We start from the raw sequence: 24,575 nt of genomic DNA, 5'->3' as shown, positions 1-24,575 counted from the left end.
CGAAGATAGATAACGCGTAAGGTTGGAATATACGAACAAATATATCTGTTTCCTTATTACGAGAGAAATTACACATGTCCAAATCATTTAGAGCGTAAAAAAAATTTAATGCTAAAAAATAAACTCTAGTTTTCTTCTTTTTTTATAGTTGCCTTTTTTTAATTTTAATAAAAACTAGAATTAACTATTTAATTTGTTTTTACCCCGTTTTTAACCGAAGGGTTTTGGGTCAAACCTCAGTTTAACTTTGCTTTTAGTTTATTAGCATATGTTTTAGTTTAGTGATCATATAGTTTAAAAAATTCATTTTTTTAACAAAAAAAAAACAATATAGAATAAAATATGGTGCACGCTTTCGTAATCCAAATTAAAATTAAACTTCCGCTCTACCGATTTTCTTTGAAATTTGGAATTATTTATCCTTCCAAGATTAGGCACAACAAAATTAAATAAAAAAATTTGTAAATTGCCTATTTTTTCAGGCCGTGGACGGAGGCGACTAATAAACATACTTTACTATAAATTTCTCATATTAACCATTAAATAAAAAACAAGACCTAGACCGGGGGAATCGAACCCACTAAACCAACAATACATCTTAGCTTTGCGGGTCTAGCCTATAAGCGCCTAACATACTTTACTATAAACTTCTCATATTAACCACATTAAATAAAATCTAAGGCCTAGACCAGGGGGAGTCGAACCCACTAAACCAACAATACATCTTAGCTTTGCGGGTTTAGCCTATAACCGCCTCACATACTTTACTATAAATTTCTCATATTAACCATTAAATAAAATCCAAGGCCTAGGCCAGGGGGAATCGAACCCACTAAACCAGCAATACATCTTAGCTTTGCGGGTCTAGCCTATAACTGCCTAACATACTTTACTATAAAATTCTGATATTAACCATTAAATAAAATGCAAGGCCTAGACCAGGAGAATCGAACCCACTAAACCAACAATACATCTTAGCATTGCGGGTCTAGCCTATAACCGCCTAACATACTTTACTATAAATTTCTCATATTAACCACATTAAATAAAATCTAAGGCCTAGGCCAGGGTGAATCGAACCCACTAAACCAACAATACACCTTAGCTTTGCGGGTCTAGCCTATAACCGCCTAAAATACTTTACTATAAAATTCTGATATTAACCACATTAAATAAAATGCAAGGCCTAGACCAGGGGGAATCGAACCCACTAAACCAGCAATACGTCTTAGCTTTGTGGGTCTAGCCTATAAGCGCTCGGCTACCGTGGCGCCTAATTTTAATTGCGCAATATCGTACCCAATGAAGGTCTCCTGAGGTGGGATTATTGCTAGTTGAAAACTTTTACCAACTACCAACCAATTTTAGTAATGGATTTTTTGTTTTGTATTAAACCGAAAGTTCTATAGGGTTGAGGACGAGTAAAACAGGAAACTTATTAAATGAATTCTAAATAGATACTAACGGAAGTTTGTCATATTAATTATAATACTCTTGAACTCCTCCAATGGTAAAGCCTGTTTTATTCTAACTTATGTTTAATATCTTATTTTCGTAATTCATTAACTGTGATATATTTTTATTTTCTTTTTAAAAAATCGTCTTTAAGACGACTACATCCGGCTGTCGGATGTTTCCAAGCTGTAGATACTTAGCATCTCCTAAGAATGTTTTTTTTTTTTTTTTTTAACAAAGTATTCTTATTACTAGAAAAAACTTCTCAAAGACGTTTTTTCATGTTTTTGAATGGGGAAGAACACCATTTTTATTTATAGCCATTTCTAATAATAAAATTACTATAAGTAGGTCCAGCGTTTGTACGTAGTATGTGTGGGCTCCATAATGTTGATTCGATACACGACGATCCTCTCAAATGTGTTTTGTCATTCGGCCAACTTTTTTCGCTTCTTGTATCTCACTTGAAAGGAGCAAAAAGAGTATAACCTATCATAAAATGTGCCAGGAGAATACCATAACCTCTTCTTCATGTTTGTAATTTCCGTTTGTGTAATTGTTGCGTAAATATTCTCTCCTGTTTCTCTTTATTTCAGTGAGAGTGAAAGTAAAGAAATCTTATGAGAAAGCTCACATGATGTTTCTCTTTTGTTTACGTCTCATACTGTGAGACATCAAGTGATGGAAACATGAACAAACAGTAGAAATCTCGGCGCCAATCCGATTAAATTACCACTGATGATGGTTGAAAGTGCAAAACTGGGTCAAGTATTGCGTATTTTATGACGATATTAGTCCAAGCACTTCCGGTTGTTCGTTTTTCTTACAGAATGACGTCACGTTAATTGTAAGCAAAATATCTTAATATTTTGAAATAAATGCAATTATCTTGGGGTTGAGTTTATTGATGGCCACGCGGATCAGTGCATGCAATCTCTTCAGAACAGGAACCTAAAAGTCGAACAATCTGCCACAAAATACGACTTCCTTTTAAAGAGGAAAAGAGAAAGTGATAATCCCCCCTCCACCTCCTCAAAGAAAGAAAAAGGTTTATTATCTGTACGTACTGTTGCGTTTTGTGTCAAAGTGATGTCATAACATTTGGATAAGTAGACTAGGTGACCCAATTTAATGGAGAGCCCCCTCTCTCCACCAGGGTATGGGGGGGCTGGACTTCTCTATAGTACTAACACGTACCAACGCAGCACTAGTGAGGTTATATAAAGTTATTATAATATCTTTTACAAAAACAAGAAACACTGACACACAAATACATACACATGTATATGTTTCCACGTTCGGTTAAGGGAAGTCCATCGACTTACAGACAAAATCTGCACGTACATTTTGTACTCCCATATATCGTGCCCGGATGTTTTCTGCACTAGACTGACAGACGCTTTTTTTTTTTAGAAGACAACAATAAATATTGCTGTCTGTCCTAATGAAGTGGTTATAATACAATAATAATTATTTTTTTTTTATCTGTGGGGGAAAAATGCCACAGGCACCATCCAGATTAAGACTGGGTGTGTGGGGTTCTACCCACTAAAAAGCCCCTCCTCTTCAGGAATAGCGGAACCGCCATAAGCATTACTTCAGGGTGGTGCCTCGTATTGAATTCAACTATCCAAATTTACATCTTGTCTGGACCGTAGGTCTTATCGACGGTCTAGCTCCTTCTTAGTTCTTAGCTCAGACCTAACAAAGTAAGAAACCACCTTGGTTGTGCGGTGAAAGAGGACCAGTTCTTTCCTGCAGTCTTGGCTCTTTCTTCCGCCCATCTTTCACATTTTTTGAAGAACGTATGATTCGCATCATCGTTAGATGACTCCCCGTACAATCTGGTTTGACTTCCTTACCCATTTTGACTAGTTACGAACAAAAGTATCCATGGCCGGTTAGGAACTGGGTAAGATAGTAATCTACCTCGCCGTGTCTCCTATCCGCCCAAGCTGCAGGATCTCCGATGAGACTGGCTGTCCATCGATCCCGAGTATCGGCCAACCATCGTTCGCGCCAAGCTCGTTTAACAAACTCTCTTGCTTGCGCCTTAGCCACGCTTTTTCCCAGGACTTTCCTTCTGCAAGTTGATTAACCTTCTGGCTTGAGCAAGCAGATCTATAGGTGTAACTCCAGCCACCTCTAAAACCGCCGGTTCAGACACCGAGCTATGATATTCAATCGAATAATAATAACAACAATAATATAATAATAATAAGGGAAGGGATTAGCTATGCGGTTAGCATACGGGACTCCCACACGGAGGTCCCGGGTGCGAATCCAGCTGCTGACCCTTAGATTTGTTCCTATAACAGTGAACCAATGGAGTTCCTGATATTCCTGAAAAAGGTTTAACTTAGGCACTCGGCTTGATATTTATAGTAACTGCTGCCTGAATAAAGGATCATCACATCACCCTCATAGAGAGCCAGGGTTGCTCTAACCCCCTTCACCAGAAATAAGAGAAAAGTCAAATAAACCGTTTTTTTTTTCTTGGAAAAAAGAAATATTTATTGATCAACCTGGGATGGCTACAAAAATTAAATAATTCTTTAGCAGCTCCCAGTTTCCATAAAAAAAGGAACTTCTTCAGCCCAAATGGTGGCCATGATGATGATAACCATAGACGGGAGCATGATGAGCATGACCGATTCTCTTCACTTCAGCATTGAATCCATTATGTTTATCAGCTGTATAGTGTACCTCTCTGATGGTGCCATCAGACTCGTGCAGAGTGTAATAACCTTTGACTACGTCACCTTCCCTGGTCTCATGTTGACTCTTCATGTCGCCGGTGTGTGGGTCGTGCACTTTGTATTCATAAGTGTAGTGTGGTACAGCCTGCGAAGGGAATAGTAAGAGAGAGATTAGTTTTTCCGGGAAAATGTGTAGCTGAAGATTACTGGGATACTGATAAATGAAAATTCCCTTACATAGTAGTCGACGTGCTCATGATGGCCACCTCCAAAGCCGCCTCCTAGTCCGCCTCCAACTAATCCTGCTGATACTGCCAAGGATAGTGTTGCGATTACTCCGAACAATAGTAAACTCTGTAAATATTCAATCCCCAAATAATCAGAACTCTTATTTTTTTAAATTAATTAATCCAATTATGAGTAATTAATAATTTACCTTCATTTTGCTGTTTGTTCTTGTTCCTTTGTTCGTGCTGACGCTTTGAATGATATTTTCCATGAAATTGTTTTCCCTATTTATAGTGGGTTATTTGGGATAAGGATTTGCGGTCTAATTAATCTTTATCTCTTATATTGTAGGTTCTATAATACTGATTTGCATTCGATTGTTACCATTTTTGAAGAGGGAGCAACGTATTTACAATAATTATTCTCTTTGTTTTTAATCACACAATTTTTTTTGGGAGCTGCACAATTAATTATGACTGGTGATGTCAGAATAATATTTCAGTTATCGTAAAACTGATTTTTTGAAAAACACTGTTCTACGCGACGAATGTGAGTGTGTTCGACCTTAACCTAGTTACTTTATGCGTTCGGAAAAATGAAAATCTTAAGAATGGAGGAAACAGATGAAAAATAATTTAAGCAACAGGAACTCTAATTAGGAGCAAGTGCTTGGAATAGAATCTTTTCCATTATCAATCACAGAATCCTCTCATTTCTAAGTATGGGTTTATTTAATAGTCAAATAGGCATCGTTTTCTTTTAATATATTCCCTACCTCTATTTCTCTTCTTTTTTTTTAGTATTAAGGAAGCATATCTCCTGTGGAATCTTTAGGGAATTCAAAGGGACTCTGCCCAGTGTCTTACCCTGAAATCCACAAGGCTTAATATATCGTATCTTCTTGAGTATATCTAATTTTTTATTTACTTTAAACCTGATTTACATTATATTTAGTTTAAGTACCTAAAGGGAAATATTTATTTTATTCGGTTTTAACCAGCCAAGTTGTACAGATGGAGTTGCATACACAATACATTTTAGAAATAAATAGTAAAAGATAAAAACCAATCAGAATTTAAACAAAAAAATAAATTACATAATGTAACAATAAATGAGAAATAACCTTCTAAATTAAATTATTACTTAAATATTATGGCACTGCATTATTACTTATATTAGTCATGAAACATGGATGAGGGTAACATTACTCCGTTTACGATATAATTGTAAGTATTAAAACGGTCAGATATCGATTGAAATGATAGTAAAATAAATAATAGTTGTCCCTCTCTCTGATAATAGTGGTTGGAATAGATAATTGGGGTAGATATTTTAATCTAATACATTCATAAATCGAACAGGTAATAAATAAATGTTATAAGTCTTCATTTTCAAGGAGGCTGCAAAGAGTACATTGCTGGTTAGGATTTATTAAGTAGGCTATTGCTTTCTAGGTGATTTTAATGGAGAAATTACTGCAAGTTCTAAGTTGGTAGAATATGCTGGTTACAGGAAATGGTAGAGAGAGTAAAAGATAATTTAGAACATCCGAGATATTTAGAGTGATATTTCTATAATAAATACTGTAATTTGAGGAGTATTGTAGGTTGTAGATTGTATTAAAAAGGGTGGTTCCACCAAAAAGGGGAAGGAACGTGGTCATTCCAAAATGCCCATTGTTCCCCGCCCACCCCTCATCTCTTGAGAGATACCGGGGCTTTAGAAACAGCAAATTCGGCTAAAGGTTGCCAGATGCTAATATAATAAACTAATAAAGTAGTAACAGAACACTCAATCGCCCAGTGCACTGGAACAAACCTAGAAAGTTCTGGTAAAGATTACTAGATGCCACAATCTCCGGGAAGGGAGACATTTAACCTCCCGAAGACGAGAAATCTTTTGGCTAAGATCAAAGTGTAGTCTCTGTTTCTTATCAGCTTAATCTCTGGTACGGTCTCCATAGGAGACCCAGAAGATTAAAATTTGAGTAGTATAGTTTGGCTACATCACTGTTGTGTAAATTGGCTTCACAGGTTTGACAAAATTATATTTAAATTTTTTTTACGAATTACCTAAGGATGCTGCATTTCTCAGAGATGGTTGTAACCAACATTTATAAGAAAAAATAATCATTTCATTTCCCTCATTTTGATGGAGCATCCTCTCTGTCTTTGAGAGCCTTTCATTCTGGAACAGATGGCCCCCCCTGTGACATCCAGCTTTCGGCAAGGATACCTCCCTCTCTAACATCATATCTTTCCCTTCCTTGTTCCCTCCCCCCCCCCCCAACAAACATTCTTTAGATATCTCTTAACACTCTCTTTATCGACCATTCGGCATGATGAAGAGTAATTAAATTGAGGATAACCTCTCTATCTCAGCTGTGGGGTGAAATTCTGATACCATTTCTGTGATCCATTTTGGAGTAGTTGTCTGGAAACAAAACTACGAGGTAGTTGAGGCCGGATATTGCCTAAAACTAGCCACCAAAAAAACGGGAAAAGATTTTTGAGGAAATGATATTGTTCCAATGAATCCCATACTGGAATTTGCCCCAATAGATATTTTAAATCTTTAAACTTGTTATCCTGATAGAACAGCTACAATCTTATCGTATTAATTTGAAAACTTTAAGGTGTTTTCTCTCTAAATCCTGATAGAACAAAAAAAGGCACCAAAATTCAATTAATTTTTAGAAAACAACAGCGTTACGAATGAAAAACTGGTCTAATGTTTACAACCAATAATTATTAAATAGTCTTATATACAATAAATAGGGCAAAAAAAGATGATGGTACATAAAATCTTCCGCCTTATTACATGATCTTATTTATCAATCAAATTATCTAAGATTTTTGGCCATTATTATCTACTAGTAAAATGATGTCCAAATTATAGTTTTATAGATTAATATCTGAGTTTTTTTAAAATAATTATTAGATCAATCAAGTTTGTGAGCTTGTTATTCAGTTTCAGAGCACTTTCAAAGCCTCGTTTAATTCTTCTTCCTGAGCCAGCCCAGTCCAGGACAGAGTCTTGTCCTCCTTTGGGATACTTCCTCATCGCTAGGTTCCCCCAATGCCTATCTATACTTAAGATATTCATCTGTTTTAAGTTATCTTCTACATTCCCCTACACTCTTCTGGAACAATTTTCTTGATCTTTTACCATCTTGATGGACTTGATTTTAATTTTTTTGGAGACTACATTACGCTAATACACAGTTAAACCCAATCAGCGGCCCGTGGCAATCAACTACAGGTAGATCTTTTAGATTTTGTGAAGAGAACTGGATGTAGAATCTTTTCTTTTTTTTTTTTTGTTTTTTTTTTGGCATTGGCTTTCGCCAAACAGCCAGCATCGTCTAGGTGCTTATCACTAGAATATCACTCACTCTCCATTCTTACTTATAAATACATTCGCTTCACACATTCATCCCTCTACTATATACAACTATTTACATACAAATTTACCAACTAATGGATGGATCAGTACTCTATACTCGTACTCCTGCCATCCTTATAGCTTAACCGAAATTAAAATCACGTAATCCTTCTCTAATCATTTTCTTCCATTCATTCTATTACTTTTAAATACATTTATAATTCATTGCTAGCTCTGCTACAGATTTAAGCACATAGATGTTTGTGGAGAATGTTAATGTCTTCGTAGCGAAATGGTGCATCTAAATACCTGTATATGTCGTCAAACTTCCTTTCCTGTCTACTACATAACGTGGACATATCCATTATTATATGTTTGAAATCCTCCTCCTCATTGCCAATCTACGCAAAGAGGAGAGGACCTTTAGAATCTTAGATATGATAGATGACTATTATATTATGATGATAAATTAAAAGATGTTTAAAATCATTTGATTTATTAATATTCTGAGATTGAAAAAAACGTAGTAAAATCCGAAGATTCGCTTATATTTTAATTGATAGTTCTGTAGCGCTAGGAGCCATCAGTTGGGACAGCGAACATCAATTTTTTGCGCTCTTTCTCTGAACAGTCTCAGTTAGGGACTAAGAGCAGCTATATTGGGTTGCGTCTCAGGGAAATGGACTTTATGGTCCATCCCGCAACATTATTAATAAAAGAAGTGAAAAGTCAAATAAATCGATTTTTTGTAAAAAGAAATAGTTTATTGATCGACCTGGATGGCTACAAAAATTAAATAATTCTTAGCAGCTTGGGAGCTGCTGGGGTTTCCATAGAAAGGGAACTTCTTTAGCCCAAATGATGGCCATGATGATGATGATAACCATAGACGGGAGCATGATGAGCATGACCGATCCTCTTCACTTCAGCATTGAATCCATTATGTTTATCGGCTGTATAGTGTACCTCTCTGATGGTACCGTCAGACTCGTGCAGAGTGTAATAGCCTTTGACTACATCACCTTCTCTGGTCTCATGTTGACTCTTCATGTCGCCGGTGTGTGGATCGTGGACTTTGTATTCATAGGTGTAGTGGGGTACAGCCTGCAAAGGGAATAGTAAGAGAGAGATTAGTTTTCCGAGAAAATGTGTAGCTGAAGATTACTGGGATAATTGGAAATGAAAATTTGCTTACGTAGTAATCAACGTGGTGCTCATGATGGCCGCCTCCAAAACCGCCTCCTAGTCCACCTACATGTCCTAGGGCGGAAACTGAGATCACAGCAAGTACTGAGATCAGCATTGCCATAAGTGTAGCCTTTAGAAAAGTAAACATTCATATCGGTACTTAGCATTTTTACAGAACTTATTCTAATAAACACAACAACTTCACTCACTTACTTACGTACCTTGTTAGTAGACATGTTCATTAATCTCAGCTGTACAGAGTTATGTGATACTGCTTTTGTCTTGTCGGTTCGTATTTATACAATTACCTTCACTCTGATAACGGATTCTTGGTCCAATGATCAGTAAATATTTAGCCGTAGATTTATTAGTCAAATTGAGAACTTTTTCCATTTCTGTATTCTCTTTTTATTTATTTAAAGAGAGAGAGAGAACACACACAATATTTGTGTTGAAATCCATTTTTAAGGATTTTTCTCTTTCTATGGAAGATAAATTGAGAGAAATTGTATAACCGGAAGTAAGCAAAGTAATTGTGGATACTTAAAACATTAGCAAAGTAGAGCTTTTACGGCAGGAGCTTGGACGGCTAACTGCGTCCTTCGGGACAATAGTTTGCGGCCTCCACCTCAATATCAAAGTTTAATGTTAGTGCGGCCCGAATTTGATACGAGTTTGCACTTTTCAGTGTTGCGTGCGGAGCTGAATGAACCTACCAAACACGGTGGCGTATATTGCTCTCGTAAGCGCCATTATCCCGGAAGCCCAGAAGCGGAAGCGGCCGCGCGGAAATGGCTACTCATCTGGACAGAAAGAAAAAAAAATCCGGAAAGACGCATCGGCTAAACACTGAAACAGTGACACAAAGTGGAATTATACTCGTATATTACACAGTCCCAAACATATCTTTTTCAAAGCCTCTGCAGTGAAGAGAAAGGTTGGTGATGAGCACAGACAATTTCAGGTAAAGTGGGGTAGTGCAATATTTCTTTGTTGAGCACAGGTACATCCCGACGTGTCTTATTTGCACAGAGAAAGTTGCCGTGCACAAAGAATACAATTTGAAACATCAATACACAACTAGACATGCTTGAGGAGTATGCAAAATACCAGCGAGATGAGAGAGCCAACCGGGTTTGGCTAATCTTAAAACATATTTACTGAGGCAACAAGATTTCTTTAAGATAGCAACCAAAGAGAATGACTTTTTTTTTTAAACAGCATTCGCCATATTTAAATTTTCTTTCAGCTTAGACTTTTCACTAAAAGACAGTTGATTTTAATATTAGACCAGTTCTCTTCCAATAAAATGAAGCTGATGAAGCAAAGCGTGACTTTTACGGCTCTCACAGAAACCAAAAAATACGAGATAAGATATATTCTTATGGTATAAAAGAAAATGAAATTCTTGATAAACTTGCAAAAGAAGTCACCAATAGTGGGGGAAATGGCTAATTATAAATTACCACACACCGATATCAAGTGTACGATAGCACTACAAAAATGGCCAGACAGATTAACAGTAATGGTAATAAAGGGAGATTCTATAAAACTACGTGTAGATTAGTTACCTAGACAACCATGGTTTAAGGGAACGTCACTAATAAATGGGTTGTTACGACAATAAGCAGGCTGAGAGCGAACCACGCGGTGTGTGTGGATCTGTATCTTCACAGGATCAACAAAAAAGGTCCTCCTCTCCTCTTTGCGTAGATTGGCAATGAGGAGGAGGATTTCAGGACAATATAATAATGATATGTCCACGTTATGTACTAGAAAGGAAACGAAATGTTTGACGACTCATACAGGTATTTAGATGCACCATTTCGCTACCAAGACATAATATTCTCCACCAGCATCTATGTTCTTAAGTCTATAGCAGAGCTAGCAAAGAAATATGAATGTATTTCAAAAATTTATAGCCGAATTAGAATGAATGGAAGAAAATGATTAGAGAAGGATTACGGTGATTTTAATTTCGGTTTAGCTATAAGGATGGCAGGAATATAGGAGTACTACTGCATCCATTAGTTGGTAAGTTTGTATGTAAATAGTTGTATATAGTTGAGGGATGAATGTGTGAAGCGAATGTATTTATAAGTAAGAATGGAGAGTGAGTGATATTCTAGTGATAAGCACCTAGACGATGATGCCGGCTGTTTGGCGAAAGCCAATGCCAAAAAAAACCTAAATTCTTCCAACACACCTATCTGGCCACAGACATACATCCTGATCTACTCAGATCCCAGGAAGTTAGAGATCAATGTGGATAGCTACTTCCTCCTCATGAACTATACTAAAACAAAGCAATGGCCTCTGATGATGCCCATTACGTAGTCGTGACTTCTTAAATCGCAATGATCAATAAGAAATTCAACCAGGGGGGGAAAAACCACGATTCGGAAACTTCGATACTACCGAATAACTTCCCCTTACCGGAAGTTAGAGAAAAGAAAATATTTTTGAAATAAAATCATAATTTAGTTCACTCTCATTTAACAGATCGTTGCAAAATCAAATCATAGTTGAATAATTTTACATTCTACTACTCCATTTTCTAAACAATAGGTCCCAATATTTTTTGTTAACATTGTTTTTCCCATTTACGTACAATAATTCACTGGTGAAATTTTTTTACCAATTGTCAAAAAATTATGAAATATTTGCTTTTAACAGTTTTCTAGAAACGTTTTGTTCAGAAAACTTTCCTAATTATATCTTGATTGACTATTAGCAATATCTTGATTTCTCAGTATTTTTTTTTAAAGAAATGGTAATGATTTCTACAGCTGGTGGAGGGGGAAAGTGAAATTATTTGCGGGAAAATGAATAATTTGTGAGTTTATTGTTACATTATTGCATCTAGTTTACAATCTTGGTTCTAGCAACGAACTAATCTTGCATTATACTGTTAATTGATGTAACTGCTAATTCCCTGTTCTAAATCTATGTTTACTGTTCCTAAGACATATTAACAAGAACTGAACAGACGTTACGGACTACTAAGGAGTCTCCTTGGACCGAAATCCTCCATGAACGTACAAAACAAACTTAACACTTTACAAAACACTATTAACGACCAATATGGACATTTGGAGCAGAATTTGGGGGGCTCCGCCAAACCCATCCAACATCCAACCTATCCAATCTTTCCAGTGTCTAAAGTCCTCCGTCGAATCGTTAACGCACCATTCTAAAGTCTCCAACCGCACCCTCCATCATGATCTCAATATTCCTGTATGTAAATGAATTAATCCACACTCCCTGATTCCTGAAATTTCCACAGCAAACTCTCTGTTATCACCCCAAATCCTCTGGCTCAATCACTCATCCACATCGTCCCATCCTGACAATCCTCCAGGTCGCTTAAAACGGCGTTGGCCACTGTGACCTCATTGCTTCCTAAACCCCAATAACTTCCTAGAGAGTTCCAGCGCTGGCTGGTTTCTCTCATCCCGTCATCCTGGTTGTGGCACTGAGCCAGCTCTGTGACACAATCAAATGTTTCTTTGTACTACTCTTTTGCTAGATTTATACTTTGTGCAGTTGCAAATAATTAAATTTAAAAAAAAATACATATTAAGACCCTGCATTATACTGTTAATTGAAGTTGCTAATTCCCTGTTCTAAATCTGTGTTTACTGTTCCTAAGACCCTGCATTATTCTGTTAATTGAAGTTGGTCACTGTGACCTCATTGCTTCCTAAACCCCAATAACTTCCTAGAGAGTTCCAGCGCTGGCTGGTTTCTCTCATCCCGTCATCCTGGTTGTGGCACTGAGCCAGCTCTGTGACACAATCAAATGTTTCTTTGTACTACTCTTTTGCTAGATTTATACTTTGTGCAGTTGCAAATAATTAAATTTAAAAAAAAATACATATTAAGACCCTGCATTATACTGTTAATTGAAGTTGCTAATTCCCTGTTCTAAATCTATATTTACTGTTCCCTGCATTGTACTGTTAATTGATGTTGCTAATTCCCTGTTCTAAATCTGTGTTTACTGTTCCTAAGACCCTGCATTATTCTGTTAATTGATGTTGCTAATTCCCTGTTCTAAATCTATGTTTACTGTTCCTAAGACACAGAAATCTGGAATAAATACGCACAAGAGTCGCTTTTCCCGAACCATTAGGTTAATTAAGTCTTTTAACTTATGATTTGCGCTAGACTAGGGTGAAACGCCTCTAGGATCCTCTCTAGAGCTAAGGCAATATTTCCCGGTAGTTTTCCTGGATGTTTTGCAAACATTTAGCAAAGTGTGGTATCTAGACTTTAATGTTAAGCTGAAATACATACACTTCCTTTCATTCTAAATCCCTGTTTACCGGACCGCTCCTTCCAAGGTACCCAAGGCTCTTTATCCCTTTCTTATGTTCCCATTCCTGGCAGATGTTCCTCAAGAGAGTATCTCGCTCCTCTTTTCTTTGATCTGTACTCAGCTGATCTTTCTCTTTTCTGATCTACCTGTCAATACGGCTATCCTATCCTATAATTTAGTCACCGGTATTGATGTCCGATGCCTCTAGTCTGTCATCTTCTTATTCTAGAACCACAGTTTCGTATTTAGAGACTAAAGATCAACAACGAAAACGGTCGTAGGTCCACATAATCTTGGGCTGAATTTTTATGAACTCTGGGATAAAGCTTCCAAATTGTCTGTACCAAAAATTGAAGCTTCACACAGCTCTTCTAAATGTCTCAAAATGTGGACTGGCGGAGTTGAACTTTGCGGAACAGCTGACCCCTTGGATCTTAAATGGCCAATCAAAAATCTTGAGCATCATCTTCAACGTAGCTTTCTATATTAAGAATCTTACATTGCACACTGACCTAGAACATCCAATTTGATCCTTAACTAACCCAATTTTACTGTAATATTAGATCCAATTTCATTCCCAATTGTCACACTCATAAGCAATCTATTCCAAACTACACTATCTAGAATCTTTCCTGAAACCGGAAGCATTACGATCAACCATCATCGAATGATTGTAAAATTCATCTTTAGAATTTACTTCATCGATTACCTGTGTTTGCCCGACACATGATTTTATGACATCTCCATTAATATAATCTCAATTACTCGGTGCCACAGGTAGATGTAAATTGAACAGAGAAGGGATGAGTAGGCAGAAGGCGGAATGAAGACTGAATATTGCACATGTATTGAAGGCTTCAGCCGCCATTGAACTTAGATGTTGATGAGCCTTACATCAATTAATTTAAAAAAAAAAGTCCTGCAATGATGCATCAAGTCTGTAAAGGGGAGGTTCAATGTAGTGTTAAGGGTGGGCCCCACCCTAATAATGTACCAATAAGGTAAGATAAGAAAAAAATAATAATTTTTCGAAAATATCTTTTATTTTATTTTTGTTGTGAAAAAAGAAATAGTTTATTGATCAACACAATACTCCCAGCTTCCATAGAAAGGGAACTTCTTCAGCCCAAATGATGACCATGGTGATGGTAACCATAGACGGGAGCATGATGAGCATGACCGATCCTTTTCACTTCAGCATTGAATCCATTATGTTTATCAGCTGTATAGTGTACCTCTCTGATGGTACCATCAGACTCGTGCAGAGTGTAATAACCTTTGACTACGTCACCTTCCCTGGTCTCATGTTGACTCTTCATGTCGCCGGTGTGTGGGTCATGCACTTTGTATTCATAGTTGTAGTGTGGTACAGCCTGTTTGTAAAATGGAAAAACAAAGTTTGTGTTATAGTTTTGCTAGTTAAAAGGTGTTTTTAGATAAAATCCAATGTTAGGGTAAGTACTGGTAACCTACGTAGTAGTCAACATGGTGCTCATGGCCGCCAACAAATCCTGAAGCTGAAACTGAGATTACAGCCACAGCTACCATCAGAAATGCGACTAGTACAGACTGGAATAAATGGGATAAAATTGTATCACTGCAAAGTTTTTAGCTCAAAATGCTGAAATTTAGTGAAAACTTATTGTTTACCTTATTAGTAGACATGTTGATTATTACACTTGTAAAGAGACTGGTGGTACTGCTCATGTTTCACACTTCGGCTTTTATATATAAGTACACGCGCACGTTATCCTTAAGAGAGGATTCGTGCTCTAATGATCATTAAATATTTGTCAGAAAATTCTTAAGACTGTTGCAGAATCGGCGAATGAAAGTATTGATTTTGTGAAATAATCGATTAGTTTTTCATAAATTTAAAAACTACGTCATTAATTTCAATTTCTTATCTTCCTTATGGCTTTTAAAGAAGATGGTAGTAGTTATTCTTGGGCCAAAATCTTTTCACAATATATTTATGTAGGGGCGGATGTTTGTTCTAGTAGTCAAGAGCGTGACTTTGTTAGTGCGAGATCTCTAGTTCGAATCCTTAGAAGAAATTGTTTACAATGAAGTATTAGCTTCGGCTCCCGTCCACGACACTTAATTGGTAGTTGGACGTTAAGCCCCGTCTGAAAAAATAGGCGATTACTTTACTTTTTATTTTTGTGTGACTTTCCCAATTCGTCACCTGGTCACAATGACCTACACTTATCGCAGACGATACAGCTGTTTCCTATTTTTCAATCTGGCCCAGTACAATCCTCATGAATCTTTACAGCATAAAAACTCTCAGGAAAACTGATTTGAAATGGAAAATATTAATAAATTCCAGAATATAACTTCTACTTTTAGACTTTCTAACCTCCAGTTTTTGTAAAGCACACTACACTCCCCTGCGTTGGATATGGCCAAAAACTTGGACTTACTAACTTGTGGAATCCGCATACAAGACTTGAACGAGAAGAACTAAGTTAACTATTTTACTACATCTATTTTGAAATATAGTCAAAACTAAAACTTAAAAGCTATGAACTTGAAAACTGATTTGAATTCACAGGCAGGACCAAAAAGCATTTTATTATCCAAAATTTCTTAACCAAGTCATCAAGGACTTTTAGTATCATCACACGAGACAGTGGTGACGGCCTCTCACTTGTTGTTCGATTGCGTTGCAATCGAGCGGTTGTGCTATGAAACCTTAGGAACTTTGGAGACCAAAGGAGATTGTAGCGCAAAAAAGAGCTGGTAGGCTAAGTCCTCAACCTCCTTAGTAGGGGGAGGTTTCGTCTACTAGATCCAACAGGGGGAAGGCACAATTAGCCACTTGTGGCTGCGGTGCCGTGGGGCGTTGTTACCGTCCCGTTTCTGATTCCGATTCTTACCTCTCAGATCATCCTAATCCATTATTCCTTCAGCTCTTATCTCATACTCTTTCCAACAATCCTGTTCGACGTTTAAAGAGGCGCTGCTGACTCCTCTCACGTATATTTCACCTTATTGGGCTGGTTCTAGGACAATTGCTAGTAAAAAGAAGCTAATTATATTTTGTTATTAAGTACTTTGGGTGAACAAAATCAAATTCTAAAAACTTGTCGTTTTTCTTTTAAGAGAATTTTGATTGCCTCCAATCAAACGATTGCTTTGAGTCCGATCTTTTATCTGAAGTGATTCATTTTTCTTTGTTCTTTCTAAAAGAACAAAAACTTTAAAAGAATTAAGTAATAAAAAAAAAGATGTGGGAATATTAACTTTTTTAATTGCATGTTCCACGATATTACCTAAGTTTTATTATTATATTGCAGTCTCACAGGTTTTAGTTAGTTGAGCTACCAATCTGAGAACACTTCTGTTATTTTGACAATTAGTTGTTATTTTAATTAACCTAATGGAGTGTTAAATATTAAATGTTATTGTTTAGAATTTATTGTTTCTTGGTAGAGAATTAATGGGAAATTGAAATAAATCATGACAATTTTAAGGCTATAATTTTTGAAGAAAGAAAATGAAACGATACTGAAATGTCTTTGATTCCTTAGAATAGTCAAGTAAAGAAACCTTGACTCTGGGACAAAATAATCTCCGAGAAAATGACTATTTCATTACTTGACTCAAAGATGATCTGCACAAAACAAGTTCCGGCTTTACACAAAAAAAAAAAGACTACGCCATTTCCGGTTTTAGCTTGAGCTACCAGTAATCAGAAGAAACCCTAAACAACTGAGTTACTCAGTCTCATTAAAGTTGACAACCTTTATGGAAAAAATCTCCTGTAGCTCAGTACGAGTACATCCTTTCATCAACCATCTGCTGCAAGTCTTCAAAAAAAAAAAAAATCAGGATATTTCCTTAAGATGCAAATTGATTTAACTCGAAGAACGTAAAACAAAACTAGCGAATACTACAGGAAATTTGCGTAAAATGAAACTTGAAGTTTACTGAAGAAAAGAGCCATCTACTTCCGGAACAAAGGCATTGTTTTTGGGAATAAGGAAGCCCTTATGTGAAGTACGAATAAGCCTAAAAGAATTTGGAGGCTGGAAAAAGTATTGTCGCGTAGTCTTTTTAGTAGGAAGACTACGCGACAATAAGAGCTAAAACAGTAGCTTAAGCTCATCTATTGTTAGTGAAAAAGGCTGATTTAAAAATAATTTTTTTTTTTTAATAATATTTATTATCTATTTACATTGAGATATAACAAAACAGTTGATTTAAATTTACAAGTTATCTTAGCAACTTCTCACACTTGAGGTATGTTGTACATATTGGCAGGAAAATGTGGATGATATTGCGTATTCAGATAGTTTGGCATCGTGTACATATTTTCTTGATAACCTGTTTTTCTACCTGGAATAAAGAAAGCGCGAACTTCTCGCATAGTTCCCTCAGGATCGGCTACCTTATAGAAACCTTTCACCATGGAACCTGCTCGCGTCTCATGATGGCTTTTCAGGTCACCAGTTTTCGGGTTGTTCACACTGTAGAAATAGGAATAGATGGGATTTTCCTGGAAGGAAGTAAATATATATTATATAAAATTGATTTCATAGTTTTTGTAAACGAGACAGGGAAGTGTTCGATTTAAATGCATCGATTTTCTTAATTGATCTCTTTTTTATTACTTGTACAAGAAAAGATATAAAGTTTTAATGATGGCGTCTTAAATGGTACTTTAAACCCTTTAATGGCTGTCCAAAATGGTGCCCTTAAAGAACGGCTGAATGGCAAGTCAGGGGTGGAAACCCTAGACAAAGATGCTGGTTTAAATATTAATTATTAATGATAAACTCGCCTAAACTTAGTACGATATCAAAAACTTGTTGGGCGTGGTACCATAGGCCTTTTGACGGATCACACACTCATCTCGTGGGTCTTAGCAGTGGAGAGAATTAGAAAGAACAGGAAATGGACCCAAAAGATTTTATAACATTGTGAAGGGCTGGAATGATCGACTCTTCTGTGTAGAAATACTTCCGTTTTCTTACATTGCCTGAGATCTCTTTCTAATACTTTTATGTCCGATTCAATTGACAGTATATGAAGAAGCGCTCATAACAGACCCGTGACACTAATCTGTTCGGGCTAATCTAATCTAAAGTGAGTTTAACTAAATTTAAAATAGGATGAAAAAATAATTGCCATTTCAGTCATTATAAACTTTATTCTGCCGCGAGCTTTCGACCTAGGGACTAGGTCATCTTCAGGGCTAATTTCAGTCCATGAACAGACAAGTAAGAAGACACACCAACCCTCCAATGATGTAAAACAGTACTTTGTAAATTAGTCCCTAGGACGAAAGCTCGGCATAATAAAAATATATCATGACTGAAACGCAGTTATTTTTTCATCCTATTGAAACTATGATTCAGTCACCAAAAATAATGAACAGTAACCAGAACATAACTTTGAAAGAGGGAAAAAATTTCTTTCAGAGGCAACATATTAAGTTATATTATTTGGTTTTAAAATGCGTTTAATGTACAAGAAAAGGTGGAACAACGCATTTTAACCGCCTTAAGAAGTGTGACAAGATAAAAAAAAATGCCATGCTAATCGCCAACTCAATTGCGTACCGAGTCTAATCCGCATATCTATCGGATGTAGTATATGAGTAAATCCAGAAGCAGTCGAGAAGAGCACCCAATATTCTTGAGTATATTATCGAGGATTAGTGATACCACAAAAAAAAAAAATGAACTATAGAAGATGAATATCCAGGATGTGGCCGAAATCTATAGAAATAATATTGTAAGGGCGCCGCTGGGTAGGACTTCATAATGGATTTTAGTAATTACTCTTTCTGGGGTCGCCCAAAAGCTAGATTATGAAAAATTTTGGTTTTCGTTAACTCAAAATGGGAGTGAAACCATTGGGTTTTTGTTTATTGGGAATAAATTGATTTGGGAATTAGGATAGAAAGATTACTACTTAAAGGAATAGAATTAAATTTAACTTGGAACTTTCATAGTTTCAAGAAGTAAAGTAATGCCTATTTTTTCAGGCGGGCTTTAAGTCCATCTAAGGTGTCGTGGACGGAGGCGACAAGCAAACATACTTTACTATACATTTCTTATTTACTAATCATTAAATAAAATCCAAGGCCTAGATCGGGGGAATCGATCCCACTAAACCAACAATACAGCTTAGCATTGCGGGTCTAGTCTATAACCGCCTAACAAACTTTACTACAAATTTCTCATATTAACTATTAAATAAAATCCAAGGCCTAAACCAGGGGGAATCGAACCCACTAAACCAACAATACATCTTAGCATTGCGGGTCTAGCCTATAACCGGCTCCTAACATATTTTACTATAAATTTCTTTTATTAACCATTAAATAAAATCCAAGGTCTAGAGCTGGGGAATCAAACCCACTAAACCAACAATACACCTTAGCTTTGCGGGTATAGTCTACAACCGGCTCCTAACATATTTTACTATAAATTTCTCATATTAACCATTAAATAAAATCCAAGACCCTAGACCAGGGGAATCTAATCCACTAACCAACAATACATGTTAGCTTTGCGGGTATAGCCTATAACCGCTCGGCTATCGTGGATTAGAACTTTGATAATATCAGTCAGAGAATGTCCTGTAAGTGGTTACAAGACTAGTTTTTGTTTTTGCGAATTATTAGACTTTTTCTTAAGATTTTTAGAGAAAAGCTGCTAGTTGACAGATGATTGATCTGCTTTAGTGAAAGAGCATCCATCAATCTCTTTGATGGGCCAAATAAAATATTTCATCAGAGATACTTAGATTGATTTAGGAAAATAAATTGCAGAAATCGAAGCCTTTTCTTTTCAGCAGTTTCAAGTCGTATTTTCTTTTTTTTGATTCAACTTTGTTCGTGATTGCGCAAAAACTTACGACTTAATAGGAAATAACTTTTAATTAGGATTGCTAATTTTTTTTGGTATTTTTCATTGATTACGTTAATGTTCACATTAAGATAAGTTGATTTTCTGTAAATAAATTGTATTCCTCAAAAATCTCACATATATTTAGCTGGTTATGTGATCCTAATTATCAAAAGATTACTTACATAATTATCTGTAGAATCATCTTCCATGATATACATTGTATCTTGCATTCCGCTTATCAGTGTCTGCGTTAAACTGCAAATTATTATCAGCAATATCTGGTGGAGGAGCAAAAAAGACAATTTTAATTGTTGATTTTCAGTGATAATCCTGATTTGTTTTTTGGTAAATTAGGGGGGGGGGAGATCTAAAAGAATTTCTGATAAAAAGAAAAAAATAGGAAAACCACTTTTATGTGAAGAGGAGATGGAAAAATGCCCATAATAGTTTGTGGAAATTCGTGCAAACGGAAGTATCACTTTGCTGAACGGATTTTCCACTATTCTGAAACTAGGAAGAAAATTTCATCTCTTTATTTGGATAATTTCCCAGGGAAATTCATTTTAGAGCCTCCTGAAGAGAGATAGAAGAAAAATTAAAGGTATTATTTCAGTGATTTGTACAGTTTTACTATTTGGATAATATTAGTAACCTATCCAGGGTTACTAGGTCATCTTTAGGGCAAACATTTTGTTCACAATTATTATTTGTTTTACATTTTGTTAACATTAACGGTTTATGTGTGTGTGTGTCTTCTATTCCTGTTTTTAGGTAATGATTTTGGGGAATGATTGAGGTCAGGTCAATCAATAAATTCAAAAACAAATCTTGTTTCTTCATACCAACGTTTCGGGTAAATATATTATTACCTTCTTCAGGGTCTTTACAAAAGGATTAATACACTAATATGGATACAAATTGAATAACAAAAAACAAATTATAGAAAATTTTTGTTTTTATATCATTTTTATGTTATTCAAATTTTTTTTATCCATATTAGTGTAATATTCCTTTTGTAAAGACCCTGAAGAAGGTAATAATATATTTACCCGAAACGTTGGTATGAAGAAACAAGATTTGTTTTTTGAATTTATTGATTGATCGCACCTCAATCATTCCCCAAAATCATCAATTTATTTATTTATTTATTTTTAGGCGGGCTTTACGTCCAACTACCAAATTAGGTGTCGTGGACGGAGGCGACTAGCAAACATACTTTACTATACATTTCTTATTTACTAATCATTAAATAAAATCCAAGGCCTAGACCGGGGGAATCGATCCCACTAAACCAACAATACAGCTTAGCTTTGCGGGTCTAGCCTATAACCGCCTGACATACTTTACTATAAATTTCTCATATTAACAATTAAATAAAATCCAAACCTGGACCAGGGGGAATCGAACCCTCTAAACCAACAATACATCTTAGCTTTTCAGGTCTATACCCGCCTCACATACTTTACTATAAATTTCTCATATTAACCATTAAATAAAATCCAAGGCCTAGACCGGGGGAATCGAACCCACTAAACCAACAATACATCTTAGCTTTGCGGGTCTAGCCTATAACCGCCAAACATACTTTACTATAAATTTCTCATATTAACCATTAAATAAAATCCAAGGCCTAGACCGGGGGAATCGAACCCACTAAACCAACAATACATCTTAGCTTTGCGGGTCTAGCCTATAACCGCTCGGCTACCGACAATCAATTAACACAATTGAAAACCAAAACTATGATTGTTTAGAGTAATCTTAACTGTTGTTACATTACAGCCGACTTGCTTTAGTACACATTCTATGTACAAAGAAAATTTAAGTACTGGGAAAAAAGCAGTAAATAAACAGTAAGAGAAAATCAGGTTTTCCACAAAAAAAAAAAACTACTCCAAAGATTTTTCCTTTAAACTTGGCCATTTAATCGGGAACATATTTAGGGTAGATAGGTTTATTAGAAGTTTAGCACATTATATCCGTTATTTCTGACAGGATATACGTATTTATATGGCACTGGAAATCGGTGTGAACATCTCTCTTTAAAGCCCATAAAACTGAGAAACATACCTGCTTCATTGTAACCCAAAATACACTGTCGTAGCTAGAAGTTGAACTGGCAGTGCACAGAATCTAACTGGAAATGGTGATACACTGACACAGCTTCTATAAATATTGTCACAGCGATTTATTTGACAACACTTTGAGCAATAAATTGCAATACGGCTAGTTATCCTCTCCAATCATCCTAAGAATACAACAAAAAGAGATAGAGAGAGAGAGAGTGAGAGTGATAGAATGAATCTTAAATCACCGTACCCCTGGAACACAATTCATTTCGATTCGCTTCATTTCGTTCTGATTCTTGGTTGTAATTTTGGATGACACAACCAAGAAATGTCGCCCGGGGTGTGGCGCCAATATTTGAGAGAAAGTAAAATTTGTATTTTTTTCGGGGGGGGGCCAATTATTATGAGAAAATTATCTCTCATAAGTCTATTTTCTCATTCTTTACGATAACTGTCGAGACAGTTACTTCCAGATCAATAATGAAGGAAGTATTGCTGCTGGAGACTTTACTGAGTGCGTGCTGCCTCTATTCAACATCTTATCTCCTTATCTCATTACAATACCTTATCCAATACTCAATACCTAATCTAATTAAATAATCATTAAATATTGCAGGAAATCCCTTATAAAATTCTACGAGATTGTCAAGCAGTCTTCTGTTGCTTTTACATTACTCTAAAAAAAAATAATACTTCCAGGAACTTCCTGTGTCAGATTTTGATATAATTCCGTTCTATTTCCGGCCACCCACACCCAGAAAGCGCTAAAAAACACACGTAGAGTGAAAAATTCGAGTGGTAAACCTGTTGCTAGATTTTTCTTGATGCTTGAAACATCCGGTAATAGATTTCTTGCAATGCTACCAACCAACCCTTACAGATGAATCTGATACAAAACATGATCAAATAGTGGTAGCATGAATGGAAAGATTTCAGCCAATGGTGAGCTTCTCTTCCAAAGAAGATCATTACTATGCACACACACTTCATTAAGGAGATCAGTTAGTTGGAAAACAAAGAGGAAACTGAGGAGGGATAACTATCTTGATGTAGCAGGTTCTGGCCTTAGGGAGAACAAGGAGATTTCGGTGGCAAAGTTGTGCTAGAAACAATGTAAGGAGCATTAGCGATTCTACGTAGTGTTTTTGACTGGAAGGATTGGATTCCTGTAGATACTGGAAGCTTTGGCTGAGCCTCAAAGTTCCATTCCCCCGTAAGTCCAGACAGGTTTAAGCTTCATTTTGTAGATAAGTCGTTCTGTTGTTTAGTGAAAGTTCCGATCGTTTGTCAAGAAGTTTTTAAAGAAGTTTTGAATCTTCTGCATAGTTCTTTGCGTTTAAGTCTAGTATGTAATTGATTCCTGGTTAGGCGTTTGTCCCTGAAGAGTCCTAGGTGTTTAACACAATCTAATGAAGGAAGAAGGAGCGAGGATTAAGTAAACGAGTGGAAGGATAGTACGCCTTGAGGAGAATTAAGTTACATTTGTTTTTATTTATCTTAATTCTCTATTTCGTTACCCAAAGCAATCTCAAGCGATTCTATAAGGAATTGAAGGAAGTAATAGCTAATTTTTAGATTAATAATCAGAATCGTGACACGACAATCTGTTTTTCTCGTTTAAACATAAAAGCTAAACGCTTAACGTTTAAAACACGGTCTAGCGTCTTATAACTGTAACATATTCCTACATAATAGGAAGGTATTAGTGTTTTATGTAATTCTAACAGACAAAACTCCTTCTTGGCGATGTATAAATTGAGGAATTAGGTCGACTTTCAAATAGCTTTAGATATGATTATTTTTTTTTTATTTATGCGAAGGTATTTTGAGTTGCAGACATGTTTTTTAAAGAAAATTGCGTATATAACTAAAATAGTTTAGTATAGTTTGTGGTTATATGTTTACTAATACAGAGAGATATTAAAGTAGCTGCTGGTGTTTTTAAAAATATATCTTTGTTTCCAACTAATTTGTACTATTAGACGATAATTTTTTTTTTTTTTCACAAGAGGCTCAAAAATAGAAGCATTTTTGAGATCAATTACCCATTTTACTTAATTTATACTTTAACGAACAAAAAAAAAAAAAAAATAGAACAGTATCCTTTCAGCAAATATATGAAATAATAAGGGCTTAACATTTAAACCTCAATATCTCCCCTACTAACCAACGGAATAGTATGAAAGTTTAAACATTTATAGATAACATTAGTCTCTATATACAGGTATAATATAAACTAAATCGATCGAGTAGTTTGGGAGAAAATCGTAGTTAAACTTTTCACTTTTTCAAAATCACCCAAACTTTAAACCTCAATATCTCCCTTTCTAACCAACGGAATAGGATGAAACTTTAATCATTTATA

At 35.8% G+C, this 24,575-nt stretch overlaps 2 protein-coding genes and 2 pseudogenes across 2 annotated transcripts in view; 3 read left to right on the top strand and 1 right to left on the bottom strand.

Annotated features, from left to right (window-relative positions):
* The window catches only part of Lmpt (four and a half LIM domains protein limpet), a 434,583-nt gene that overhangs the window by 141,420 nt on the left and 268,588 nt on the right, over nucleotides 1–24,575 (top strand). The window lies entirely within an intron of this gene.
* LOC141453871 (U4 spliceosomal RNA) lies at nucleotides 1,280–1,394 on the top strand (annotated as a pseudogene).
* LOC141453400 (cuticle protein 7-like) lies at nucleotides 3,999–4,689 on the bottom strand. The gene is made up of 3 exons (XM_074126595.1): nucleotides 4,591–4,689; nucleotides 4,392–4,508; nucleotides 3,999–4,299 (listed from the first exon to the last, which is right to left on the bottom strand). The coding sequence occupies exons 1-3, from the start codon at nucleotides 4,651–4,653 to the stop codon at nucleotides 4,048–4,050; spliced, it is 432 nt and encodes a 143-aa protein (XP_073982696.1). The 5' UTR covers nucleotides 4,654–4,689; the 3' UTR covers nucleotides 3,999–4,047.
* On the top strand, nucleotides 6,277–6,440 carry LOC141453859 (U2 spliceosomal RNA; annotated as a pseudogene).

The sequence above is a fragment of the Rhodnius prolixus genome, unplaced genomic scaffold (genome assembly GCF_049639745.1).
Source record: "Rhodnius prolixus isolate KJV_2025 unplaced genomic scaffold, Rpr scaffold_3, whole genome shotgun sequence".
NCBI classification, from domain to species: domain Eukaryota; kingdom Metazoa; phylum Arthropoda; class Insecta; order Hemiptera; family Reduviidae; genus Rhodnius; species Rhodnius prolixus.
Note: the sequence above shows the minus strand (reverse complement) of the source record. Positions and strands in the feature narration are given on the sequence as shown.

What these genes read in the sequence shown, in the direction of transcription:
- LOC141453400 (XM_074126595.1), bottom strand. Translation starts at nt 4,653, where the DNA reads ATGGAAAATATCATTCAAAGCGTCAGCACGAACAAAGGAACAAGAACA. An exon ending in GAACAAACAGCAAAATGAAG is followed by an intron (nt 4,509 to 4,590) that starts GTAAATTATTAA and finishes GAATATTTACAG; the next exon opens with AGTTTACTATTGTTCGGAGT. An exon ending in ATGAGCACGTCGACTACTAT is followed by an intron (nt 4,300 to 4,391) that starts GTAAGGGAATTT and finishes TTCCCTTCGCAG; the next exon opens with GCTGTACCACACTACACTTA.